This window comes from Chenopodium album, chromosome 13 (assembly GCF_948465745.1).
Source record: "Chenopodium album chromosome 13, dcCheAlbu1.1, whole genome shotgun sequence".
Classification (NCBI taxonomy): domain Eukaryota; kingdom Viridiplantae; phylum Streptophyta; class Magnoliopsida; order Caryophyllales; family Amaranthaceae; genus Chenopodium; species Chenopodium album.
The window spans coordinates 42,003,845-42,029,325 of NC_137846.1; the positions used below are offsets into that span (position 1 = coordinate 42,003,845).

Consider the following 25,481-nt stretch of genomic DNA (forward strand, 5'->3'; position numbering starts at 1 on the left):
GGTCTTATTCCATCTCTCCCCTATCTTCAAAATCCTGGTTTCATTACCTTGCGAGTGTGCACTATTGAGTGTCATCTTATCCAATTCTTGGCCCCCTCATTCTCTCTCTGAGCTCGGAGACACATACAACAATGGCGGCAATGGCCTGCGCTTCATCCCTAACATTTCCATCAACACAAACCCAGAAATCAATCTTCGGAACCCAGTTAAAGCAAACTCCAGTTTTCAGATTTCCTGGCTTAACCAAGACAACAGCAATTGTCAGCCCACAAGCATCCTCTAAGTCATGTACTGAGCAATGGCGTCAACTCAAAAAGGAAGTGAAGAAAGAGCTTGCTATACCTCATGTTCCTTTAGCCGAGCGCTGGATGTTTACTCTTGATGAAGCTGCTGGCCCTGTAACTAACTTTCTCTCTCCTCCTTTCAATTTCTGCAATGTCTTTTTGTTTATTTTTATATGGGTAATTTCTCAATTATTGATTTTACCGGTCTTGATATATGCAAACGCGAGAGCTAACTATATTTCCTAATGGGGTTTTAGTTTCGGAATGTACGACAAAATCACGCATTGACCGTTGTTATTTATTTTTTGTTAATGAATAAATTGAATGTGTTTGTGGTTTGATAAACTCCAATTATGCTTGTTTTTGGTGTAGTGGGAGTCATATTTTAGGGAATTCTGATGTGGGTTGTTGAAGACTGAGGCTAATTATTGACTAGAATTGTAATTAGCTTAATAAGGCTTTTTTGGTGAAATTTGGGCATGAATTTAGCTACAAATATGTTGATTATGTTTTGTGTTGGCATTTTGGGTTGTTGAGTATAATTCTGCAATGGATTGAGTGGTTGGAGCTATTTTAAGTGTTTAATTACAATGTCACAGAAACTGATTTACGCAAATATGTTTTCGCTATTTGAATTCCTAGTTTAGAGAGAGAAGAAAAAAATTGGGAAAGCCAACAAAAATGAGTATAGAAAAAGCTGGAAATAAAACTGAGTTGAAATAATTAGCCCAATGTCAATAGTTACATCAATCATATTGTAAGTTCTTTGTGTAGGTAGTGTTATTGGATACTCTTAGCAGGGAGTTTTTGTGGTGTAATTATGGCATTAGATTTCACTAGGAAGATTTAGGTTTTTCATTTTTATTGATACAAATGGTTTTAATATCTTTACATGGTGGAATGTTTCTTCATCAGCAAAATTTTTAACGAATTATAAAGCTAGTCTCTCTCTCTCTCTCTCTCTCTCTCTCTTTTTAAGTAGCTATTCCTAATTGCAATTATTATTCAGTAACAAAATTGACAGAAGAAAATTTTCCTGAAGAAACAGGCCTTTGAATTGAAATTGCAGCCTGCCAAACCCAGAAATAACTGTGCTGTTTTTCACTTTGTTAAGATTGAATTTGAATAGAAGCCTTGGTCGAGTGTGAATGTGCATACCCCTTGTTTTTCCTCCTCTTTGTGCTTATCTAAATTACTTCAAGGTCTAGGCAGCTATCTATCTATCTATCTATATATATATATATATATATATATATATATATATATATATATATATATTCACCACATTTTGCACATAATCATTTTATGTGGAGAAATGTCTAACTTGCACCTTGTCCTCACAATCAAGCAACTCATACTATTTTATGTGGCTGATAATCTTATCATTTGGTTAAAAATACTTTGTGAATCAATTTGTTTTACTCACGCTTATTTATTTTTTTTCTCTGCTTCCAGGATATTTGGAACAAAACTTGGTATCCTAAAGCTGCTGACCACGTCCCTACCGACAAGACATGGTATGTTGTTGACGCCACAGATCTGATTCTTGGGAGGCTGGCGTCAATTATAGCAGTACATATTCGTGGGAAGAATGTGGCTTCCTTTACTCCAAGTGTTGACATGGGAGCCTTTGTAATTGTGGTATGTTATTTCTCTGAAGTTTAGGCTTATTATAAACCATGTGGCCTTGTCTCTTGCATCCTCCTTTACATAGCTATGTTACATGTGTTCATCAGTTCCTCTCATACCTGCGGGGCTGACCGACGTAAATTACAATTTAAAAGGAAAGAAGGCAAAACCTCATATTTTAAAAATTGTTGTCTATTTTCTTTACCATAGGATACTAGCAGAAAGTTTGTGATACATCATGTAACTTGTTTTCTCGAGTATTGAAGCTTAAAGATGAGAGTTTGTGGATGTTAAATTTTTTGTTATATACTTATAAAGTACTATAGCTTTTCTCCGATGCTTGAATGTTGACACTGTATCTTCATCTGTGTACCATAATTGTTCCTTAACTCTTTATTAGTGCTTATAGAAGTGAAAGGGGATGTTCAGGAAAATAACTTTCTCACTAACAGGAAGTAGGTAGAACTGTAGAACTATGATAAGTGTTGGGTAAGCAGGAAATATGGTATTCTTTGTTCTTTTGATATGCACTGGCAAACTTTCTTAATTTGATTGAGTGGATCTTGGATTTTCAAAACTGTTATTAGCCAGGTAAACAGCTTTGTTCCTTATGGATTCTTAGTGATTAGTGAGACGGTGACAGTCCCTGCTCCAAAAGCTCGCCTTTCCTTGCCAATGCATAATAGGCTCAGGGTGCATCATGGTGATGGGGGGGTTTTCTGTGCCTTACGCATGCCTCATTGAAGTGAGGTGCTGTTAATAATAAATCAATATTTTTTTTGTGTTTTAATAGAAAGTGTTCACCTCATCAAAATTGCCTCTCTTACAAAAAAAAGAGGAGCATTGCTCTTCTCAGCACCTAGGCACACCTGTTCCCTGCCTAGCAAAACATTAATAATATAGAGGGCAGTGAAATTCAGATATTTTTGTTTGAGATAAATGACTAGGTTTCGTTAAAATGTGCGTAACAACAATAAGCTTGAACTATTGGGAATTTGGATGCTTACAAGATATTGAAGTAGAAGAAACTCTTTATCAGGCAATCTATACTAGACAATATTCAAACTGCAGTGAATATTAGTCATAAATAGTGTGGACAAGAGATGATTATTTCCAGATGCTGATTCAGGTCATTTGTGCTACTTCACCACTTTTTGCATACTAGATTTGGTCATATTAAGGCTCATATAGGTTTTGCTACTCACATACATGCAGTATAGGCATGAAGTATCTACCAGCTGATTGGCTTTCGCTCTACTTGAAAAACTACAGGTAAATGCTGATAAGATTGCTGTATCGGGTAAAAAGAGGACACAGAAATTATACAGGAGGCATTCAGGAAGGCCAGGTGGTCTGAAAGAGGAAACTTTTGACCAACTTCAGAAAAGAATTCCTGAAAGAATTGTTGAGCATGCTGTTCGTGGCATGCTTCCTAAAGGAAGGGTAAGTGATTTTGGCTGTATCTTCATTTTACTTATGATATAGTTTAATTCTGCCTGCTAATAATCGACAGCTGACAAAACACTAGGTAGTTGGATATAATGGTTTAAATAGACCGAATCATACAAAAACACTTTTACCCAACATGCATTTAATTATATACCACCTCTATGAAAATTGCATAAGTTTCTTTGACCTATGTTATTCAGGCTCTTCATTATCTCAAAACACCTTGTAGGATCCTTGACACCTCAGACCTCAGTATGTTAAATATAGCCAAATTTATGACTTGGATGTTGGATGTGTACCTATGTCTTAGGCCCCGTTCACTTCACCTTATTTTTGCTGAAGTAAAATTATTTTTACCGAAACAAAATTATATTTGCTGAACTTAAATTATTTTTACTGAACTTAAATTATTTTTACTGAACTGAAATTATTTTTGCTGAATTGAAATTATTTTTACTGATTTTCTATTATAATTCTTCTTTAAGAAAACTGAATTTTACTGAACTGAACTGAACTTATTTTTACTGAAGTGAAATTATTTTTACTAAACTGAAATTAATTTTATTGAACTGGACTTATTTTTATTGAATTGAAATTATTTTTACTTAATATTATTTTTTTAAGGTGAAGTGAATAGGGCCTAACACCAATAGCCAAGTAAAGCCGTGCTATGTATTAAAGCAGATTTTCTGGAGAGCAGCTGAGTGTGTGTGTGTGTGACATGAAGGAAAATGTGTTGCATATTGATTGATTACAGAAAAAGAGCTGTGTATTTTCTGTGCAATGACGTAGGCAATGTTTTCCAATTATAAAATGATTTAAGTACATCCTGTTCCGTGATTCTGCCACATCAAGGATGCATTTTTTTTTAGTAGATTAATTGAGATGTGGCGGGTGGAAAAATGAGCTTTTTAACAAGAGAGACCTCAACCTATATGAGCACTGTGAAACTGCCCCAATCTGAGGAATCTTTAAATCGCCTTAATACTCCAATTATAACCTATTGTAGCTGCTCTGCTTGTGTGGATATTTGTTTTTGCTTTAAACAACAGCAAACCGCCAGACTTGAAATTGCCAGTAGGTTTCAGATTCTATGAACTTTAATTTCATCTTGCATTTTTTATTTCCCTCAATTTATTTAGAAATCCTCCTTAGTCACTGTAATTAATTTCCCCCAACTAGGCCACATTAGAGGTTTCTGCAAGTCACTGCATTTGACTTCCCAAAAACGAGAAAAACCCTTTAAAAATTATTCTTAAAAGCGATATTTAACATGTTATATCAGCAAGTTAAAACTTAATTTCCAGCCTCATGGTTTCTGAATATGATTCAATTTTTTTTTTTTATCAAAGTTCTTGGAAACCTGAGCCTTGAACTTTCTACGCAAAGTACACAATAGACTATCATTAATAAAAGAAGTACAAAAAATGCACAATATTCTTAGACACCGTATCTTTTTTACTTGTCTCACGACCTTGAGCCGCCTCCCATACAGCTGAAGAGTCTATACGTTGTCTTACTTCAGCCCATGTGTTAGGGCTTCCGTGCATACATTAAGAAAGTACAATTCTACACCCACACTGACCCTTGGGAAAATAAAATAGAGCAAGAAAACAAAGGAAGTGCTAGATTCCATGTGGATCTCTGAATGAAATTTCTTCTGTTTCTGTGCTTTCTGATTGAATGAAATTACCCTCTTATAATTTAATATAAAAATTATTTACAGCTTGGCCGGTATTTGTTCAATCACCTCAAAGTGTACAAAGGACCAGACCATCCTCACCAAGCTCAGCAACCGATTGCTCTTCCTCTCCGAGACAAGAGAATCCGTGTGGCAAAATAAATTTGTTAAGCAACTCATTGATTTTGCCAAAGCTTTAACACAATTATGCATCTTGTTTTGTAGATTGAAAATCAAGTTCTTTAGGTTATAGCTGGTAGATAATTTTACCATTTTGTATTTCAGTTCTGTAAACAAACTCACATTTGTTAGACCAGATGAGAATCTCTGTATCTTTTGAAGGTGTATTAATGTTGTTTCCGAAGCGGCTCTTCAGTTCCTGTGTTTATTTTATTTTATGTTTAAATTTTTTTGACAATGAGCTCCTGTGTTTAATAGTGTTCAATATAACTGTTTGCTGGTAAAGAAAAAGAATCAACAAAAAGTGACAGTTGCTGTTTAAAAAATAAAATTCATTGTTTTTGTTTGTTGAATTCATTGTCGGAATAAAATTGAATACAAAAGTTGGTTCCAAGTATCAGGAACACCAGGAAGACACCAATGACTACAATCAAGTAATTTAGGACCACCACCGGCGTAAATTGCAGGGTGTCCATCTTTTCTTAACTGAGTGAGAAGGGTTATGTCGAGCAAATGAACAGGCTTCTTCATTTTACTCAATACCTTCCTCACAATCACTTCACCCGGATGACTACCACCTGGATACACTGATCCTAACAACGGTCTAGTTTCTTTGCGACAAAACTTTGCTCTTGGTTCTCCCCATTCGCTTCCACTGGACCCGCAAAACCCAAGTAACACACCAAAAGAACCGGAAAAAAAAAAAAAGAACTTGTGAGCATCAGGTGTATTCAACCAAGCTAATTAGCGAGCAGGATGTATCTAAAAGAACTTACTTAAGATGAGCAGCTGAAACTCCTTGGAAGAAAACTTGAGTCTTTCTAGGGTCAATGTTAGCATCAACCCATTTAGCCCATGTTCTCAATGCAATATTGTACGCTTTCATGTGGTCCATGTTTCTGATAATCTTGCCTCCCGTCATGAAGTATTCCCATCTGCATCAAATGTTGTACATAGACCTGGTTATTGGGCGGGTCGGGTCAGGGTCGGTGCGGGTCAGTTACGGGTCAAGGTCAAAGAGGGTCACATTTTATAGGGTCAATATAGGGTCGGGCCAATGCGGGTCGCGGGTCGATAATGGGCGGGCCTACAAAATATCAATTAAAATAAATATTGGACAAAGCCATTATTAAATACATATGAATACAAATTAGGGCCTGTTCATATTTACTGAACTGAGCTGAACTGAACTGAACTGAACTGATTGGAGCTGAACTGAACTGAACTGAACTGCATTGAACTGAATTGAGCTGAAATGAATATTTTATGTGAGAGGGAAATTAAGAGCTGAACTGAACTGAACTGATTGGAACTGAACTGAACTGAACTGAACTGATTGGAGCTGAACTGAACTGAACTGAACTGAAATTAAGTAAATGTGAACAGGCCCTTAATCTATATAATTATTTTTGCATTATGTATTTTCTTTATCAACTAAATTGGAAAAACATGTTGGCCCTATATGGACCCTACCCAATAAGGGCCCTGTCCATTAATAGCCATGTCCATTAAAAGCCCTATAAGCTTGACCCTGACCCTATTATCATTGGACTACCCTGTCCAATAACCACCTTGTACACTTAATTTAAGCCATCGATATAAAGTTTAATAATATATTGCATTTCTGCAACGCCGTAACAAGTATTTTGCCATTCATTTTACGGAGTAGTTTTTAGTACGCCGTAATAAATATAGTATGCGTAATAGTTATAATAATAATGATAATGTACCTGTGAGTCCACCAGTGGTAGGAATTGAAAATAAGTACATCAGCCCATAACCAAGTAGAGCCGGAACTAATAGAATCCAGCTTGAGTACTCGTCCAAATTTTTCAGTCACAACGTCCACCAAAAATCCATTTTTCAACATCATTATTGAAGTATCATATTCCTATTCAAAATAAATAAACAGATCTTATTTTATAATGTCATGTATAAGCCTAACGTAATTAAATATAAAGTACCTACAAGAGAAAACAGATATGTTTTTCAACATCATTATTGAAGTATATATGAATAAACAAATATGTCAAGACCATTTGATATAATTTTTAAGCTTCGTACATATGTCCAAAATGAAAAAGAAAAAAATTACTCCCTAACACATAATCCACCACATATACGTAATTTAGAAGAAATACAAAATAACTTCGTACTAACAAATTGAGTAATTACCGCCTAGCAAATGGAACGTAAATGTTGGGAAGAGTGTAAATGGACGATGATGAGATAGCTTACCGGAAAAGAGAAAACAGAGAGAGAACCTCTAGTGACAATGGTGTACTTGGATAGAGGCACCGCACTATGAAGCATGCATGTAAGTGATTCCCATTGATTAAAGCTTAATGATTCTCCAACAAACATTATCTTTTTTCCCCTCCATTTCTCTAATAAAGCACGTCCATCGAATCTGTTCACAAAAAATTTCCAATATATTCACAAAAATTTCCACATCGCAATAAATCAAATCTCTAGTTTTTTTTTTTTAGATAGTTAGACATTATTTATTTTTTTTTTTAAAAAAAAAAAAAAAAAAAAAAAAAAAAAAAAAAAAAAAACCAGGCCAGTTCATTAAAATGATACGGAGTAAATGTGGTTGGTAACCTAGTAAAAGTAAGTTTAACCCCAAGGCTTAAAACTTGGGATGACATCATTATCTTGAGTTTTAAGACTTATGTAAAAGACTTTTCCCATTTTTGTTCTTAAATCTCAAGCAAGTCTCAAGTTGAGTCTTGAAATTTCAAGACTCAACTTAAGACTTGATATTGGGACCAACTTCAATTTTATTTTTATTATTTTTTTTTTTACACTTTTCTACGTATAAAGAGATTAAAAAAAAATGTCATATGTTTGAGTTTTAGGGCTAAAGTGATAAATTTGGACAAATCTTAGTGAATTTTAACAAGAATTTGATGACATCATTTTTAATGGGAACCACAAAAAATAATGTCACATCCAAGTCTTGGGGCTAAACTTACTCTAAGTCGAGTAGCAAAATTCATACGACATAATTAATGTAATTTTTAAGGAGTGAAAAAATTGTACGGATTGAAAAGCCTAAGGATGTTTTTTTTTTTTTTTTTTTTTTTTTTTTTTTTTGTGGGAAGCTAAACGTCGTCCTCGAATATCTAACTAACGTCCGCAAAATAAAATAAAATTACAAATTTACCCTTAATTTATCAAAAAAATTACCCCCGTACTCTCACTCCTTATTCACTCTCTTAAACATAATTCTCTCCTTAAACAACAACAACCATCACCACCTCTTCATACTACCCACCGCTACCACCACCACCTCCTCTTTTAATCACTAACTCCTTTTACCTCCAGTTTCACGATCTACACAGCCGCGATAATAACGATGAAGGACAGAGGGAAGTCGGTCGCCGGAGAAAAGGTTTTTTTTTTTTCCCTGAAATAGCAGGCAAACACCCGCTTCTTTTGAACGTCCTAGGCTCAAACGCCCAGTTTTTTCGAACAACCATGGGTTTTTTCGAATAATCGGACGGTTGTTCGCACGAACTAGGCGTTTGAGCTTAGGACGTTAAAAAAAACTAGGCGTTTTCCTGGGTTTTAATTTTTTTTTTAATTTCGTTTTTTTTTATTTTTCGCTATTGTGTGTTTATTATTGTTTTTTTTAAAAAAAAAAAATTCACAACTTCGTTAGTTTGTTTATAGTTTAGATTTGTACTAATTTGTTTTTTTTTTGGTTGGAAATCGAAACCTAGGAAAACTCCTAGGATTTTCGAAAATCCTAGGCTGAAACGCCTAGTTTTTTCGAAAGGATGTTTCGAAAAAACTAGGCGTTTTAGCCTGGGGTTTTCGAAAATCTTAGGCATTTTCCCGGGTTTTGAATTTTTAGTAAAAAATTATCGCAATGTACCGAGTCCGTACGGCTTCAAATTTAAAAAAAAAAAAAAAGAAAAAAAAAAGTAATTGTAACGTCCTTTCTAAGCCTCTACAAAGAGTAATTCTTAACTAACAATTTTTCTATTGTAAATCGAGCAAGATTAGTCCTGTCTTGTCTTAAGATTTTTTTTCCCATGCCACATCATATTTTAATAATTTTTATTATTTTATAATTATGTTAAGATTCCTAAGATTCAACTAAATTTAGATCTTCATTCCTCAGGCTCATTTAAGATTAAATACGTATTATTGTTATTTCTCTTTTTTATATATATGATATTTTAATAGTATAATTTGCAATGGTGTAGTAAGTTACATATCTTACAGAGCGGAAAAATAATATTAAACCACTAGATACAACATTATAAATAATAATGAAATTACATGAATTATATATGCATAATACCATAGTCCTAAAATTTATATTTTCTTATAATTTAAATTTGTTGATGAAAATAATAGCAAATAATAGAATACTTTAGATTAAAATAAATACAACAAAAAATAGCAAATAATGGAATACTTTATATTAAAATACAACAAATAGTTTTATAAATAAAAATAAATACAATAGTCAATTGCAATTAAATTTACACTTTATATTTTTTCCAATAAAATTAAACTAAATTATCGTTAACAATAATATTTTTCAAAAAAATTATAGTGCTTTAATAAACGTATATAGAAAAAAATACAGTATAAAGTATTAAATGAGTCTTAAGTTGGGTCTTGAATTTTCAAGATTCCATCCAAGACTTTGTTAAGACTTTGCTTCATAAATGCATAAATTTTGTGAAGCCTTGTCTTAAAACAATTTAAAAGTGATTTGCTGATGTCATGTATAGTCTTAAGACCTAAGGCTAATCTTATACTTATCTCATTTTTTCGTAAAAATTAATACTTATTATTTGTAATTTTCAAATACCTAAAAATGCTCACCCAACAAGTAACCGTAGAAAAATACTACTTACACCGTATCATATAAAATACGGAGTGTCAATGAATAATTACGGACTGTACTCAATAGTCTCAAACTAGCAAACGTTAAATACTCTGACTAAATAAAGCCATGAATATATTCGACAAATAAAGTTGAAACTACCATTATTCCTCAATATTTGACTCATTTCCCAGGAAAATAAAAATAAAAAATTATTTAATCAAATGATAACTAATTATTTATTCTAAACGGATTCAGAAACTTATACCAACATTAACGCAAACTGACCTCAATAACTATAGCATATATTTAGTATAGAGTATAAAACTATTACAATAAATATTCATATTTTTAATATTTCGTTGATAATCTCTATCTATATAGCTGAACTTGGTAACGCAAGCTTGTGACCCAAGTGGGAGCATTAAAGTGGTGGAACAATTGGAAGTTTAAGAGCATCTGTTTCAGGTAAGGACGGTAACTCATTCTATCTATATAAACCTTCATGAACATGAAACCTCAAGTTCAGCTATGTTATTCTCCTTCAAAATAAAGGAGCAATAATTTATATTATCTCTTTTAAACAAAATATCAATAAAATATTAATCAAAGAAAATATTACTCCGTAACTTATAAAATAAACATATATCTAGTAATTTCATGTAATGACTCGGAGCATTCCATGTAATCTCTTATATAAATAAAATATCAATAAATAGTGAACGACAATATGAAAATAAAACTCAATCAAAGAAAATATTACTCCGTAATTTATAAAAGAATCTTGCCAACGAACATCCCGGAGCGTTGGATAAGCATTTAAAATATTACCTAAATTGGTATTAATTTGAAAAATAAGGACAAAATCACGCGTCGATCGGAGTATTTAATGTTAATTTTTAATTTAATTCTTCTACTTTTAGCTAGCTAGTCTAAGGAGCGTTCGTTAGCTTTTTAAACATATATCTATTAATTTCATATTTTCATGTAATGACTCGGAGCATTCTATGTAATGACTCAACTAGGTACTGGTATAATTAAAATAAACACACTAGTTGTATCATTCATCATTCATAATATGGGTGCTGGCTCCCAAAAAACAGCTACTAAAACCTTGAAATGGGGTGAATGTGTTGGTATTCACGTGTAGGGCCCACTATTAACCCCGTTAATTTTCCCGTTTACCGTAAGACGGTTATTTTTTATTTATTTTATTTTAATTTTATTTTTATTATATTTAGGTACAACGGTCATATTTCTCCATCCTCCCGCCCATCCTCCTAGTTTCTCAACACAACAAACCCACTCGGTCCACGATCTACACCGATCTCATATTCACTCCTTCCGGAATCAATAATCATGATTTATCGACCGTATATTACCTACTTAAATGGAAGGTACCCGTAAGTGTGAACAAATTGAACAATGTATGTGACTATAAATTCCAAACAGAACGATTCAATTAACAATAGTCTTTATCACCAAACTTATTATAATGGGTACATTATAACAAACTAAAATGTCATGTAAATTGTGTTTTATAAACTAACCACATTACCATTAATAATTAATAACACTATATTTAATTACTATTATTAAAATAAAAACAGAACAAAGATTGAAGGAAAGTTAATTACCTGTGAAGATTACAACCAGAAGGCTGCCATCTATACTTAAGATAATCTTTATCAGGTCTTCCATTCTTTTGGCAATTAAATCCATCTCCAATAAATGGACAACTATTTGCATCATACAAAGGGTATGATCTATCATAAACCCAACTTCCTTTGAAGATATTACAGCCGTTTCTCCGCGCTCTTCTCTTGGGCTTGCGATTCCTGTATCGTTGTACCGCACTCGATAACTCCTCGTCGCACGCGTTCGCTACGAGGATAACAAAATTTGCCACAAGAAGGAGAAAAAGAATACTTGAAATAAAGTTACTCTTCATTTTGTGGAGAGAGGGGAGAGAGTGAAAGAGTGAGGGAAAGGGGGTGTTTGTATTTATAATATAGGGGAGGTGAGGAAACAGATATGTGAATGACTTTGTTTTAATAGATGACGAGATATCAACTATCTTAATTGATTACTCGTATAAAGTACTAATGGTATAAAATAGTATCAACGACTATCTTAGTTGATTTTAAAGTACTAATGGTACTTGTCAAAAAAAAAAAAAAAAAAAAAAAAAAATCCTGGGTAAAATAAGTATCAACGACAGTTGATTTTAAAGTACTAATGTTATAAAATAAGCATCAACAAGACAACAACTATCTAGTTGATTTAAGTTAATTAGTAGTGTTTGAAATAAAATTTGGGATTGTATCTCATTTGATTCAATGATTATTAAGGATCTTTTTTCGATAAGAAAAAAAAATGAATATTCATACAAAATTTAATTGAAGCAAAAACGACAAGCTAATGAGATTAATTAAATTGAGTGTTTTGAATTGGTTAGATACGTATGTGGATCTACATGTGAGCAATAAATAGGGATGAATATAATTTGGTAAATGGGAAATTGGTTTGTCTTTGTCTAAAGTAACGTACTAATGTGTTCAACAAATCTCTTCAGATCTAAACAAATACATAAAAATTATTCCATATTTCAAAATTTATAATAATTTAATTAAGTTGTTAAAAATGAATAAATGTATGTTCTTTCAAAAATAAAAAAAATAAAAAAAAAAGATGTATGTTTTTGCCCAGACTCTTTAACCTCAACTAGCATTTTAATTGCTATTCAAAAAAAAAAAAAAAAAAAAAAAAAAAAAAAAAACCCTAGCATTGTAATTATTTATTTCTTTACATATGTTTAAATAAACAAACAAACAAACTATGTTTAAATAAACAAACAAACTCTATTAAAAAAAAATAATAATAAATAAACAAACAAACAAACTGCAGAAAATTATTAAAGGATGATAAGCTAGTATTTGTCGTAGTTCCAAGAATATAGCATTTTGATCCATACAATACACGACTTGTTATAAATGATAGCAATAAATATTGTATTTTACGTTATTCATAATGGAGGATTGAAATTTTTTTATTTTTTTTTTTCTAAGATCAACAACAAAAAATTATTTCTAATGGGAGGTACCATTAATTTCACATATAAAGAAAAAAATAATAATTTGATTCATTATTCTTGTGTGTCCCTTAATAAATTGTAATTTTTTTTACCTTTTTAAAATTTATAAAGAAGCATAAAGGAGCAAATTCCAAGTATCAGGAACACCAGCAAGACACCAATGTATGCAATCTGGACCAGTTTTTGAGTCACCATATTTTTGAGGATGTGCATCGGGCCTCAATTCTGACAACAACGAAATGTCCAAAAAGAAAGGTGGATTCTTCATTTGGCCCAATATGTTTTTCACTATTTCAATTCCTGGGCTTGGTGTTGCTGGGCTTTTTGACCCATTTACGGGTCGTTGCTCGTTTACACAGTTTTGAGTTGCTGGTTTTCCAAAATCACTTCCACTGCCATTTCCATGGAAAAATATTATTATTTAGAAAAAAGTGTTCATGAAGGATAAGAAAAATACTACGAATAGTAATTAAATTATCTTACCGTAAGTGATCTGGTGAGATGCCTTGATAAAAAATTTTGGTTCTGGTATGATCAACCTCGGAATTAACCCAATTAGCCCAAGTTTTAAGAGCAATCTTGAATTCATCTGTACGATTCATATCCTTCTTTGTTTCATTTCCCAACTGGATGAAATCCCATCTACAAATTCACTCATACATAGACGAAAAACATTAACAAAAAATAAAAATAAAAGGCATTAATTAGTACTCCATCTGCCTCAGTTTAGTGAGTACTCAATTAATTAGGGCATATTGACTAGGCGGAGTTTTGGAGTGTGATTATCAATTGTTATTTTTAATAAGAAAGTATATCATGTGATGGGAGAAAATGTGGTATTTTTGTATTGAATTTGAGAGTATGTATACCTCTTAACTTTTAAATAAGAGGCTGACTACGAAAAACGAATTGTAAAATAAAAGACGTCGAATATACTAAGGGCCTGTTCACATTTCCTGAACTGAGTTGAACTGAACTGAAATGAACTGATTGGAGCTGAACTGAATTGAGCTAAAATGAATATTTTAAAAGAGAGGGAAATTGCTATTCAAAAAAAAAAAAAAAGAGAGGGAAATTAGGAGCGGAACTGAATTGAACTGAACTGAACTAAACTAAACTAAAGTGAAATTAAGTAAATGTGAACAGGCCGGTAGGAGTATTTATTCTGAAAGTTCCGAAAGTATATAAATTGAGTGAGACATACGGTTGATTAAGACCGTGGTGAAACCACCAATGCCAACTATCAAAGACAAGCAAGTCATAATCCTTCCATGCATGACTACTGCTCTTGATGGATTCAAGCATCAAAACCCTGCCTATTGTTTCAACATCTATGTCGACTAGATATTGATGCCATTGCATATCAATTGTGAGATTATGCTCCTACAATTGCATATAAAAGTATATAATATGTAAATAAGTCAGAAAAATGTTCAAGTGTAAATAACTAAATAAGTCTTTCTTAATAGTCATTTAATCTTGGGATTTGCTTACTCTCTACATTTTTTTTATCTTTTCATTTACTATAATTTAGTAACACTTAAAAAAAACTTACCGCATTTTTTGATTTGCATATATGTAAAAAAATAAAATTCTCATATGACATGTATGTAAATTCGCCTATATTGTCTTTATACGTAGTTTTATAATATCAATATTTTTTTAAGTTTTACAAATATATATGATACAGAATATTTAATGTTATTTTGCTAATGGTGAAAAACTTTAAAATGTACATTGAAAATTGCGTAAAACACAAATCTAAAGAGAGAGAGAGAAAAAAAAAAAAAAAAGTACTTAAAAAAAATATTATTGCTTTTTTTTATTTATTTATTTTTTTAAGAACGATTTTAATACGGAGTAATAGATATATGGATCTTGCTAACAAGCGCCTCGCAGCGTTAGATAAGGATAAATTATATTGGTAAAAGCTAGGGGTACACATGGTGTACAAAAGCATTTTGTACACCACCAATTAGTTTTCGCCAACTCAGCATTGAAGTTAGGGAAGGGGAAAAAAGAAGAGGGAATGGAAAAAAATAAGAGGGAAAGAAGAGCGGCAAAATTTTCAGGCTGAGCGCCATTGTGAGGAAGGTGAGCGACAAAAATTTAACTGGGCGCCAAACAATTAATGCATCAATTAATGGATGATACACAATTAAGTTATCATCTTCTTCCCCAAAATTTCATCTTTTCCCCCAAAATTCTTTGACGAAGAACATACCAATTTAAATAAGGAAACGAATTGTGAAGAAATTATTCAAGTGTGGATATCAATTTTGTTAATTAGTTACAAGTATTCGCTGGTAATCTTGTTTGTTGTTGAATTATTTCATTTAAATTTCCTAATTGACGATTTTGATAATATAGGGTTTTCATTGTTTGATTTTGAAGAAATTGATTTTGGCTAAACATTATAAGTTTTATAAAGATTGATTTGAAAGGGTAAATCTTTTAGATTAATAGATTGATTTGTATGTTGGCTTTGGTTTTATTTATTTTATAATTGTTTCTTGTGAAATTTTATTTAATTGCAGGAGTGTTTCTGGGTTCCATTGTAATGGAAGCAATTGTTAAATAAAATTGAGCGAGGTTTATTTGTTGTCAATAAGAAATCATTTTATAGAATCTGTTTGTTGTATTTAAGATCATTTTTTTAATAATAAATTAAAATATTATTTCATAGTATCTTTTTTTATTTTTTAGCATTTGAAATAAAATAGAGTAGTGTATTTGACATTGTGGCAGTGAAATGGAAAGTGAAATTTGTTAGATTGATAGAACGACAATTATTATGGTTTTATACAGTTTAATTCTTCCTATCATTAAGACCTTTTTTTACTGTTCTATGTTTAGGAACCTGAGGATGAAGGTGAGGGGGATGATACTTTTGACAATGGTATGTTTGGTAATGCAAACTAGTTTTATGGAGTGAATCCGCAGCACCATACTAGTAATTTCAGCTCTGTTTACGGTGTTCTAGTCCACTATGGATCAGTTGACCCTTGAGGCATTTACCAGCACAACCCATACGGAGGATTAAATCAAAGCCCCGGTGGTCAAATATTTCAACAGTCTGGAACAACTTTGAACCTATGTAGTTTTGGCAGAGGTGTTCCCAGACAAATCGTCATGAGTTTTCAGAATAGTTCTCAACAATCGAATGTTAATCGATCCCCACATCCATCCAATGTTTCTAAGTTGAATGACTAAGTATTATGTTAGATATGAATAAGTGAGCAAATATTTTTTTGATCCTGCAAATACTATTTTGATGTTGTTTAAACTTGGAAAGTTATTGTTTTATGTAATTTGATACTCTGAAATTCAGAAAGATTTTGCTTTTGTAATGGGAGTCACATAATTTCGGATTTAAAGAAATCAGACCTCGAATTGTTTTATTGACGATTGGTAACATTAATATTTAAAAGGACTAATTTTTATTGGGATACATTAGTAATTTGATGAAGGTGAATAAAAAATAAAATTAAAACAAAAAAAAGTAAAATCAGTGTAGTTAGGATTCGAACACGGATCACTTATATTCAATAGGAAAGCATTGACCAACTACACCAGGGGGTACCAGCACGTATGTTATAGTATTATTTATTAATTTGTACCATTTATATTTATGTCAAATGAATTGTATGATTCTATTAAAGACAATATGATTCCTTAAATGTTAATAGGACACTTATTAATATATTATGATAATTACTATTGCATATAAATGTTGTTAGGGTTGGGATTAGGGTTTAGGTTACATGGTCTAAGGTTAAAATTTTATTGAGCAATAAATGTTAAGATAATGGTATTGTATGTTGTTGTTTGGTTTAATAATGTATTTTAAGAAGAATATGTATTAATAAAATGTATTAACAAGAAGTTTTGTACAATACTTGTTCTGTTATGTGCATCACGTTGTAAATGAATTAGTTTACCGATGTATTTTAAGAAGAATATGTATTAATAAAATGTATTAACAAGAAGTTTTGTACAATACTTGTTCTGTTATGTGCATCACTTTGTAAATGCATTAGTTTACCGATGTATCAGTTGCTTTTATAGATTGTAATTATTTCTTCTATATGATATGTCAATACTAGTCTATCGTTTATATTTCAAAAAAAAAGTGCGTTATTTATTTTGTAACTTAAAATTGTTCATTTTATATATATTACCACGGAGTTTAAACTGTAAGTTTTTTAATAACTAGGGTAGTTAACGCGCGCGTTGTGCGCGTCATAGATATCCATACCCAAAATCTTTTTCGCTTTGGCCATACATTACAAATTAAATTATTGGTCGATTTAGTGAAAGAAAACATATAATCAAATGTATTTAAGGGAATTAATGTCCACGCACTATATTTAAAAGTTATAAAAAGAAGAGAGATAATTATCATTAATGAGGGTATATAAGTCATTAAATATTTTAAATGATATAATTGTCCAAACAATATTCATTACAAAAGGTTGTACAAATTAATGAGGGTATATGTGTAAATACACATTTTAAAGGGTATAAATGGCATCACACTTCACACTATTCATGAGAGTAACCTTGTACTTTTTATAAGGTAGGGGATATGTATTAACAGAGAGGTTAATTGTAAGTATTAATTCCTTATATAAATCATATGTTATCCATTACTAAGGTAGTTTTCATTTATTTAAGTTTGGGTTGAAATCATACATGTATTAAATTCATCATATTCAAAAACATCCAATAAAATAAACTATTTACATTAATCATTTGAGAATTCATATAATCGTTTTTTTATTTCTGGAATCATATCCATGAACATGGGTATACATTTATTGTAATTTGGGTACATCTTATATTTGAATATATAAGTATTATGTTTTTATTTTTATATAAATATTTATAGAAATATTCAGATAACACAGTTTCAGGCAAATTTATGAGTTATATGTGGTTGAATTTTTTTATTTAAAAAAATCTGGTATAGTAATAAGGTTTCGAACATGGATCACTTTTGTATAATAGGAAATCATTGACCAACCGAGCCAAGGGTATCAGCATGTACGTTTTTAAATATTTAGTATTTTGTACCATTTTATTGTGATGTAAAATGAATTCCATGATTCTTTTAAAGAAAGAATGATTTCTCGAATTGTTATTTTGACCTTTTTATTAAACCCTCAAATTGTTTTATTCAGGTGAATCTATGGCTAATTATTTTATCTTGACCTTTTTTTGTAAACCCTTTAATTGGTATTTAAAAGTCTAATTTAAATTGGATACATAAAAAAAGGAATATAGAGCAGTTGTTTATTTAGGAGAATCTATGATAATATGTGATTTTACGTAAAAAATTTAAAAAAAATAAGAAAATTGGGTATAGTTAGGTATCGAACACAGATATGTTGTGTACAATAGGAAAGCATTGACCAACTAAACCAGGGCATATAATCACATTGGTGAACGAAATTTGTATTATTTTCTTTCCACATTTGATGTTGATGTCAAGTGAATTCCATGATGCTATAAACGATAATATGATTCCTTAAATATTAAAACGACGCTTAGTACTACATAACTAGTGTGTGTCCCGGGCGATGCCCCGGATTGCTAGTTTGTACTTCTTTAATTTCAAAATTATGTTCAACTGTTGTATAGCTAGTGTGTGATTTGGGCGTTGTCTCGGATGTTACGGTTTTTTTTTAATTCATATGTATTTATTTTCTAATCTTGTGAAAAATAAATAAATTAAATAACCTCCAATTTAAAAAGAATATATAATGTTAAATATGTGAAATTTAAAACACTAATAAAAGTTGGTTGAGATGGTAAGTGTGTAGCATTTATTTTTTTGAGGTTGAGGATTCGAATCTAGATAAAACCGTATTTTATTTATTTTGTTAAATGAAGTCGCAAGCTTATGTGTCGCTGACATGGCATAGTGACATGTTTTCATATACATTGAAGAGTGTCACGTGGCACCGTTCCTTTAAAAGGTACGCCTTTTAATATATAGTATATATGATAATTATTGCTTCTTATCATTGTATTTAGGGTTTAAGGTTTACGGTTTACGGGGCTTCAAATGTAAGGATAATGGTATTGAATGTCGTTGTGTGGTTTAATAATATGTATGAGCAAGAATTTGTATTAATAATATGTGTTAACAAGAATATGTATGTAACTGATTTGGGTACAACTACCCCACTAAGAGCACGACACGTGTCACTGAAAGAGGTGTCCAAATGGACCTCCCAGATGTTGACACGTGTCACGCAGATATGGCACACCTTTCTAGGACCCTATAAATAGGGAGATTCCCTCATTTATTGGGGCACGTCTTAATCATTACATCATTTATTGCTCTCGAAAACAGAGAACACCTGATCTCGAAATCCGAAAAGATATTTACTTTCCGCACGTTTACTTCAAATCTGTACTAACTTAATCTTCAGAGGCGGACCTCCAAACATCCGGAGCTCCGTTCTTTTGTAGGTACAGGCGTCTTTGTTGGATCCAGTCTTCGAGTTGTAACTCTCCCAAGGGACACAAAAACACATAAAATAGTAACCATAATTTATGTATAGTTCTTGTTCTGTTATGTGAATCACTTTCTAAATGGATTAGTTTACAGATGTATTAGTTGCTTTTATAGATTGTAATGATTTCTTCTATTTGATATGTTAATACTATTCTAATGTTTATACTTTTAAAAAAAATGTGTCATTCATTTTGTAACTTAAAATTGTACATTTTATGTATTATCACGGAGTTCAAATTGTAAGTAATTTAATAAAACGTATTAAAGAAAGATAAATTGTAAGTATTGATCTAAATCCTTATATACGCTCTTTGTTATCATTACTAAGTCTAATAATAAGGTCTAATATGTAGGGGTGTCCATCGATTTTTGACTAGAATTTAGCCCAAATTCAATCTGATCCGAATGAAATAAATTTCAATTTTCAATTATCAAATTCAACCCGATCTGAATTCCTCACCACATCCAATCTGATTCAAACCGATTTAAAATTCGGTTATTTGGACTCGATACGAGAGTGCAAATTAAAATACGTTGCAAATATTTTGGGCCTAATGTGATAATAAAAATTAAAATACAATAATAAAAAAATTAATTCTTAAAAGTATAGTTGTACACATGATTAATAGAAGTATTGAAAACGTAGGTAAGTTACATGATAAATAGTAATAATTATAATCATAGTTTAGCATGATTATATTAACAATACTTATTTACAAACTAACGATTTCATATTTAATTAATTTCGGTTTTTTGGATTCAAACAAGGTCAATCCCATCCAATTCGAACGTCCGAATTTTCAAAAAAATTCAATCTAATCCGATTAGATTTAAGGTTCGGATCCGATCTGAATTATTAATTCAGTTTTGATTTGATTAAATTTCGATTTTAATCCGAATGATGGATACCCGTACTAATAAGGTCCAATAAGGTATAATAAGTTCAAATAAGTTCAGTAAGGACTGATAAGTTCAGAAAAAGGTATAATAAGTTTGATAAGGTCTTACAAAGTTCCAATAAGTTTCTTGACTTTGAAATACGGTGTAAGTTTTGATTTTACAAATACAAATATGATTCCTTTAAAACTGATAATAATTATTTTTGAGTTTTTAAATACAAAAATGATACTTAAAATGAAAATTTATAAAAAAAAATAAAAAATCAAAACGTGTTTCTTTATACCTCCACAAGATTCGAACATAGGACAACTATCCATAGTCATTCAAGGGGTTTGTTTATTACTAGACTAAGGGGTTTGAAGTTTGGTCCACATGTTCCACAATATATACCATTATTTTTATTAATTTCATTTAAAACTATAGTGTGTACTAGAGTTTAAAACATTGTGTACGCAGATCTGAAATTATTACTTTTATTAATTTAGATTTTATAAATAGAAGAATGATTCTTTAAAATAACAAATGTTTCAAATGAAAAAAAAAAAATTTCAAGGTCATAAGTTTCGAACATTGAATGGCTTTGCTTAATACGCTATTTCAATAATGTCTAGACCATTGGACTATTCATTAGATTACATATTAATATATATTGTTAAATGAATAGGTTCTCTTTTTACATTTATCAAATTTGAAAATTTTTTACTTTTTAAAATACTTTTTAAATTTTGGATACAAAAAAAAAAATACTTATTTAAATTTAAGAAAGTTACATCTAAAGGAATAAGTTTGTTTCCTTCACATAAATAAAAAAAATAATAACTATGTTTTTGTTATTTTGATATTTTATAATTAAATATGATTCTGTAAAATTGAATAAAACACCAAAAATATGTAAAAAAATTTATGCCATTATTTTTATTAATTTCACTTAAAACTATAGTGTGTACTAGAGTTTAAAACATTGTGTACGCAGATCTAAAATTATTACTTTTATTAATTTAGATTTTATAAACAGAAGAATAATTCTTTAAAATAACAAATGTTTCAAATGAAAAAAACAAAAAAAAAAGGTTTTTCAAGGTCGCAAGTTTCGAACACTGAATGGCTTTGCTTAATACGCTATTTCAATAATGTCCAGGCCATTGGATTAAGGGGGTATCAGCACATTCATTGGAGTACATATTAATATATATTATTAAATGAATAGGTTCTCTTTTTACATTTATCAAATTTGAATTTTTTTTACTTTTTTAAAATACTTTTTAAATTTTGGATACAAAAATAAAATACTTATTTAAATTTAAGAAAATTAAATCTAAAGGAATAAGTTTGTTTCCTTCACATAAATAAAAAAAATATAAAAAAAATAATAACTATGTTTTTGTTATTTTGATTTTTATAATTAAATATGATTCTGTAAAATTGAATAAGACACCAAAAATAAATAAAAAAATTTATGCACTCTTTCGACAGAGTTCGAACTGTGGTATCCAGTAGACATATACACACTCTTTCGACGCTAGTATTCTAAACCATTGGACTAAGGGGTATCAGCACGTTCATTATGTGAAAATAAATTTATTTATTAAAATGTATCTATGGCAATTCCGGCAAAACTTTGGTGTCTCCCGCCACTATTCCGGCGATAGTTTTATGTCAATTAAAATTCCAGGAATTTTTTTTGTGTCCAATTTCAATTTTCGACAGCAAACATTACACCAATTTCTACGAAAATTTTACGACATCAACTTTAACCAAATTAATTTACTTACCGCATATACTTCCAAATCTTTTATTTTTTTTTGAAACATCAACCAAACTTGTATTCAAATAAGTTTATTCTTCATAGTATTATCATTAAAATTCATTTTAACAATTGTAACCCACCACGAGTACGGCCGGAAACAACAGGAACTTAATTACATAATTGTTCAAATTTTCACCGGAGAAATATGTAGAAAACTCAGCGGGGTCAAATTTTTCCATGAAGAAACTAATAATGTAAGATTTTTTCAGTATATTTCATTCGTTATGGAGAGAGTAATAATTGGACAGAGGAAAAAAATTAGGAGACTAATTTTTTTGCAAGAAATCTGTAAAATTGGGCAGAGGAAAAAAATTAGGAGACATGGAAAAAAAATTAGGAGAGAGAAAAAAAATGAGGAGAAAAAATAAGAGAATATTTTTTTTTGGGATTATATACTATATTAATGTGAGTAGTTGAAAGGTTAGATAAATTTAAAATTCAAAATTGAAAATTTAAAAAATATGATTTGAAATTCAAATGAAAATGAGGATGACCCACAAATTCAAAAGATTCCTTTTCAACTAATAAGGTGCTTGTGTACAAGATTCTTTTGTACACCATGTGTACCCTACTCCCTCCCAATTATATTGGTTGAAATGGTATTAAGTTAGGAATTCATGACAAAATCACGCGTCGTTCGGTGTAATTAATGTTAATTTTACTCTAATATTTACACTTTAATTCTCTTATCTAACGTCCCGGGGGCACTCATTAGCTTTTGCCTAGATATATTGAATGGAAAGTGACTTACAGGAAGTTGAAAAGTGTACAAGGGAGATTGCTGGCTTTGCTGCGCCAAGTCGTAATTAGCAATAGGTCTACGACTGCCCGCGTAAAGCATGCAAGTTAGGGATTCCCATTGATTCACGCTTAGTGAATCTCCCACAAACAATATTTTCTTTCCTTGAAATCTTGTAAAAAATTCATTTACATCTAACCTGCAATTTGTAAGTAATAATCAATTTTAAAAAAGTGTGTGATTAATTGGCCATTTGTTGTTTCAAAAAAAAAAAAAAAAAATATTAAAAAAAAAATTGGCTATTTGTTCAGCTCCGTTCCTGATATATTATGGGCCCTAGGCATAATGTTAGAAAAGGGCCCCTTATGGCCTCACATAACTAATCTTTTTCTTTAAATATAGTTAAACAACGAATCGACAAAAAAAAAACTTACTACGTATTTGATTTAAATTATATTGTACTTTACACGGAGTAATACAAAATAATAATCCCCACTTCATAAAAAAAAAATGATTTATTCAAGCAATTTTTGGCGCAGGTCTTTATAATTAAGTCAATGTTGATTTTCATGCATATCTTTCTCAATTGACCAGTGTTGCCAAACTATTCAACATTTCTGGCCAAACATACATTATTTAATTATTCAAAGGTATAAAATTATACTAATAAATAATAATTATACGGAGTACTAGATATGACTAGAGTTTAGGATGATAAAATCATAGTACTAATAATTATAATTATATATTTATATTATAACTATATACTATAATTAGAGTAAATCAAATCCCTTAAATCATGGCACAATATTTACAAATAAATGTACTTACAAGTAAGAAAAAAAAAAACAGAGTAACAGCTATATTGTGTCACCTCTATGCAATCGACCAAGGAGGGTCGATCGGACGTTGGGGGGATAAATATAATTGCCGAAATAAAGTATAAAGAACAAAGTGTAAATTGCTAATGCGAAATTGATTGAAAACAACTAATACGGAGTAATATAAACAAGATGAGAGTTGAATAATTGGTGATAGATGTTTTTATTTTTATTTTTAATGTTATTTATCTTAACCATTTCCATAATCTAGAGAACTTTTTTTTTTACAAGGCGGTGGCACTCCCGGCCTACTCTCAAGGCCAGGCCTGCATTTGTTTACACCAACTTTAAAATAAGGGTATATACTGATACACAATAAATATTGTATTTTTTAGATTTCATTTATAAATGTCGTATGTCTTTTTATTCAGCGTGTTTTGTGCGCGGTTGATCACACCATGTGACCGCTTTTAAAATAACAAAGTAACTCCCACATACAACAATGACCGAGTAACCCTTGTAATACTCACCAAGTAACACTTATAACAATGACCGAGTAATCCTTGTAATACTGATCTGACCCAATAACCTATATAACTTGGTCATACGGTGTGACCATCCACATATAAAATTTATTGAAAAAAATATATTCTACATTTGTTTTAGGGCATTTCTATTGTTTATTAGGTTAATTAATATACCTATATCTCTAATACACTTCTACAATCCAATTTTTTTCCCACATTCGCTACATATGATCATATTTTGATCACGTATATATGTAAGAATATATATAATGAAAACAAATCATAGGATATTTTATTGCATTCTGTGTAAACTTACTTTCTCCAATATTCATGTATTAAAAATATGGCCCTGTTTACTTCACCTTAAAAGAATAATATATAGCAAAAATAATTTCAGTTTAGTGAAATTAATTTCACTTCATTTCACTTCAGTAAAAATTAATTTCACTTCAGTAAAAATTAATTTCAGTTCAGCAAAAATAATTTCAGTTTAGTAAAATTAATTTCAGTTCAATAAGAATAATTTAACTTTAGTAAAAATAATTTCAGTTTATAAAATAATTTCAAGTCAACAAAAATAAGGTAAAATGAACGAAGCCTAAGTAAATGAAAATAATACCGTTCAAAGTAATCTCTAGAAATATTGTTAAAATTTTTTATTCAAAAAAGAAAAGAGAATAACACAGTACGACAATACAAATGGAAAGAACGTACTTATTAGTACATACAGTTAGGACTCATCGATTAAGATTGCATCCAGTAGGCTGCCATTTATAACTAAGGTAGAATTTATCAGGTCTACCATTCTTCTGGCAATCAAATTGCTTGCTCAAGAATGGACATAACGAAGAATCGTATAGAGGGTAACTAGGATCGTAAACCCAACTCCCTTCGAATCTGTTACAACTATCATCTGCCATTGATTCATGAATCGAAACTGATAATAGCAACACCACAATAATGGGAACAATCGAAAGACGCCTCCAAAACACCAT

At 30.7% G+C, this 25,481-nt stretch overlaps 3 protein-coding genes across 3 annotated transcripts; 1 reads left to right on the forward strand and 2 right to left on the reverse strand.

Moving 5' to 3' along the window:
• LOC145574775 (large ribosomal subunit protein uL13c-like) lies at positions 1-5,418 on the forward strand. The gene is made up of 4 exons (XM_081632632.1): positions 1-398; positions 1,740-1,925; positions 3,186-3,356; positions 5,089-5,418. The coding sequence occupies exons 1-4, from the start codon at positions 132-134 to the stop codon at positions 5,203-5,205; spliced, it is 741 nt and encodes a 246-aa protein (XP_081488758.1). The 5' UTR covers positions 1-131; the 3' UTR covers positions 5,206-5,418.
• A 159-nt stretch (positions 5,419-5,577) lies between these two features.
• LOC145574774 (protein trichome birefringence-like 42) lies at positions 5,578-12,023 on the reverse strand. Its single transcript, XM_081632631.1, has 5 exons — positions 11,710-12,023; positions 7,462-7,633; positions 6,954-7,114; positions 6,000-6,158; positions 5,578-5,878 (listed from the first exon to the last, which is right to left on the reverse strand). The coding sequence occupies exons 1-5, from the start codon at positions 12,021-12,023 to the stop codon at positions 5,578-5,580; spliced, it is 1,107 nt and encodes a 368-aa protein (XP_081488757.1).
• A 1,246-nt stretch (positions 12,024-13,269) lies between these two features.
• On the reverse strand, positions 13,270-25,481 carry LOC145575528 (protein trichome birefringence-like 38). The gene is made up of 5 exons (XM_081633387.1): positions 25,232-25,481; positions 23,151-23,341; positions 14,371-14,549; positions 13,650-13,808; positions 13,270-13,558 (listed from the first exon to the last, which is right to left on the reverse strand). The coding sequence occupies exons 1-5, from the start codon at positions 25,479-25,481 to the stop codon at positions 13,270-13,272; spliced, it is 1,068 nt and encodes a 355-aa protein (XP_081489513.1).

Coding starts and splice junctions, on each gene's coding strand:
- LOC145574775 (XM_081632632.1), top strand. CDS start 132: ATGGCGGCAATGGCCTGCGCTTCATCCCTAACATTTCCATCAACACAA. Junction 1,926..3,185: donor TGGGAGCCTTTGTAATTGTG/GTATGTTATTTC, acceptor GAAAAACTACAG/GTAAATGCTGATAAGATTGC. Junction 3,357..5,088: donor GCATGCTTCCTAAAGGAAGG/GTAAGTGATTTT, acceptor AATTATTTACAG/CTTGGCCGGTATTTGTTCAA.
- LOC145574774 (XM_081632631.1), bottom strand. CDS start 12,023: ATGAAGAGTAACTTTATTTCAAGTATTCTTTTTCTCCTTCTTGTGGCA. Junction 7,634..11,709: donor TCTGGTTGTAATCTTCACAG/GTAATTAACTTT, acceptor TTTTGTGAACAG/ATTCGATGGACGTGCTTTAT. Junction 6,159..6,953: donor TACCACTGGTGGACTCACAG/GTACATTATCAT, acceptor CATTTGATGCAG/ATGGGAATACTTCATGACGG.
- LOC145575528 (XM_081633387.1), bottom strand. CDS start 25,481: ATGGTGTTTTGGAGGCGTCTTTCGATTGTTCCCATTATTGTGGTGTTG. Junction 14,550..23,150: donor TGTACACTTTTCAACTTCCT/GTAAGTCACTTT, acceptor ATGCAATTGTAG/GAGCATAATCTCACAATTGA. Junction 13,559..13,649: donor ATCTCACCAGATCACTTACG/GTAAGATAATTT, acceptor TGGAAATGGCAG/TGGAAGTGATTTTGGAAAAC.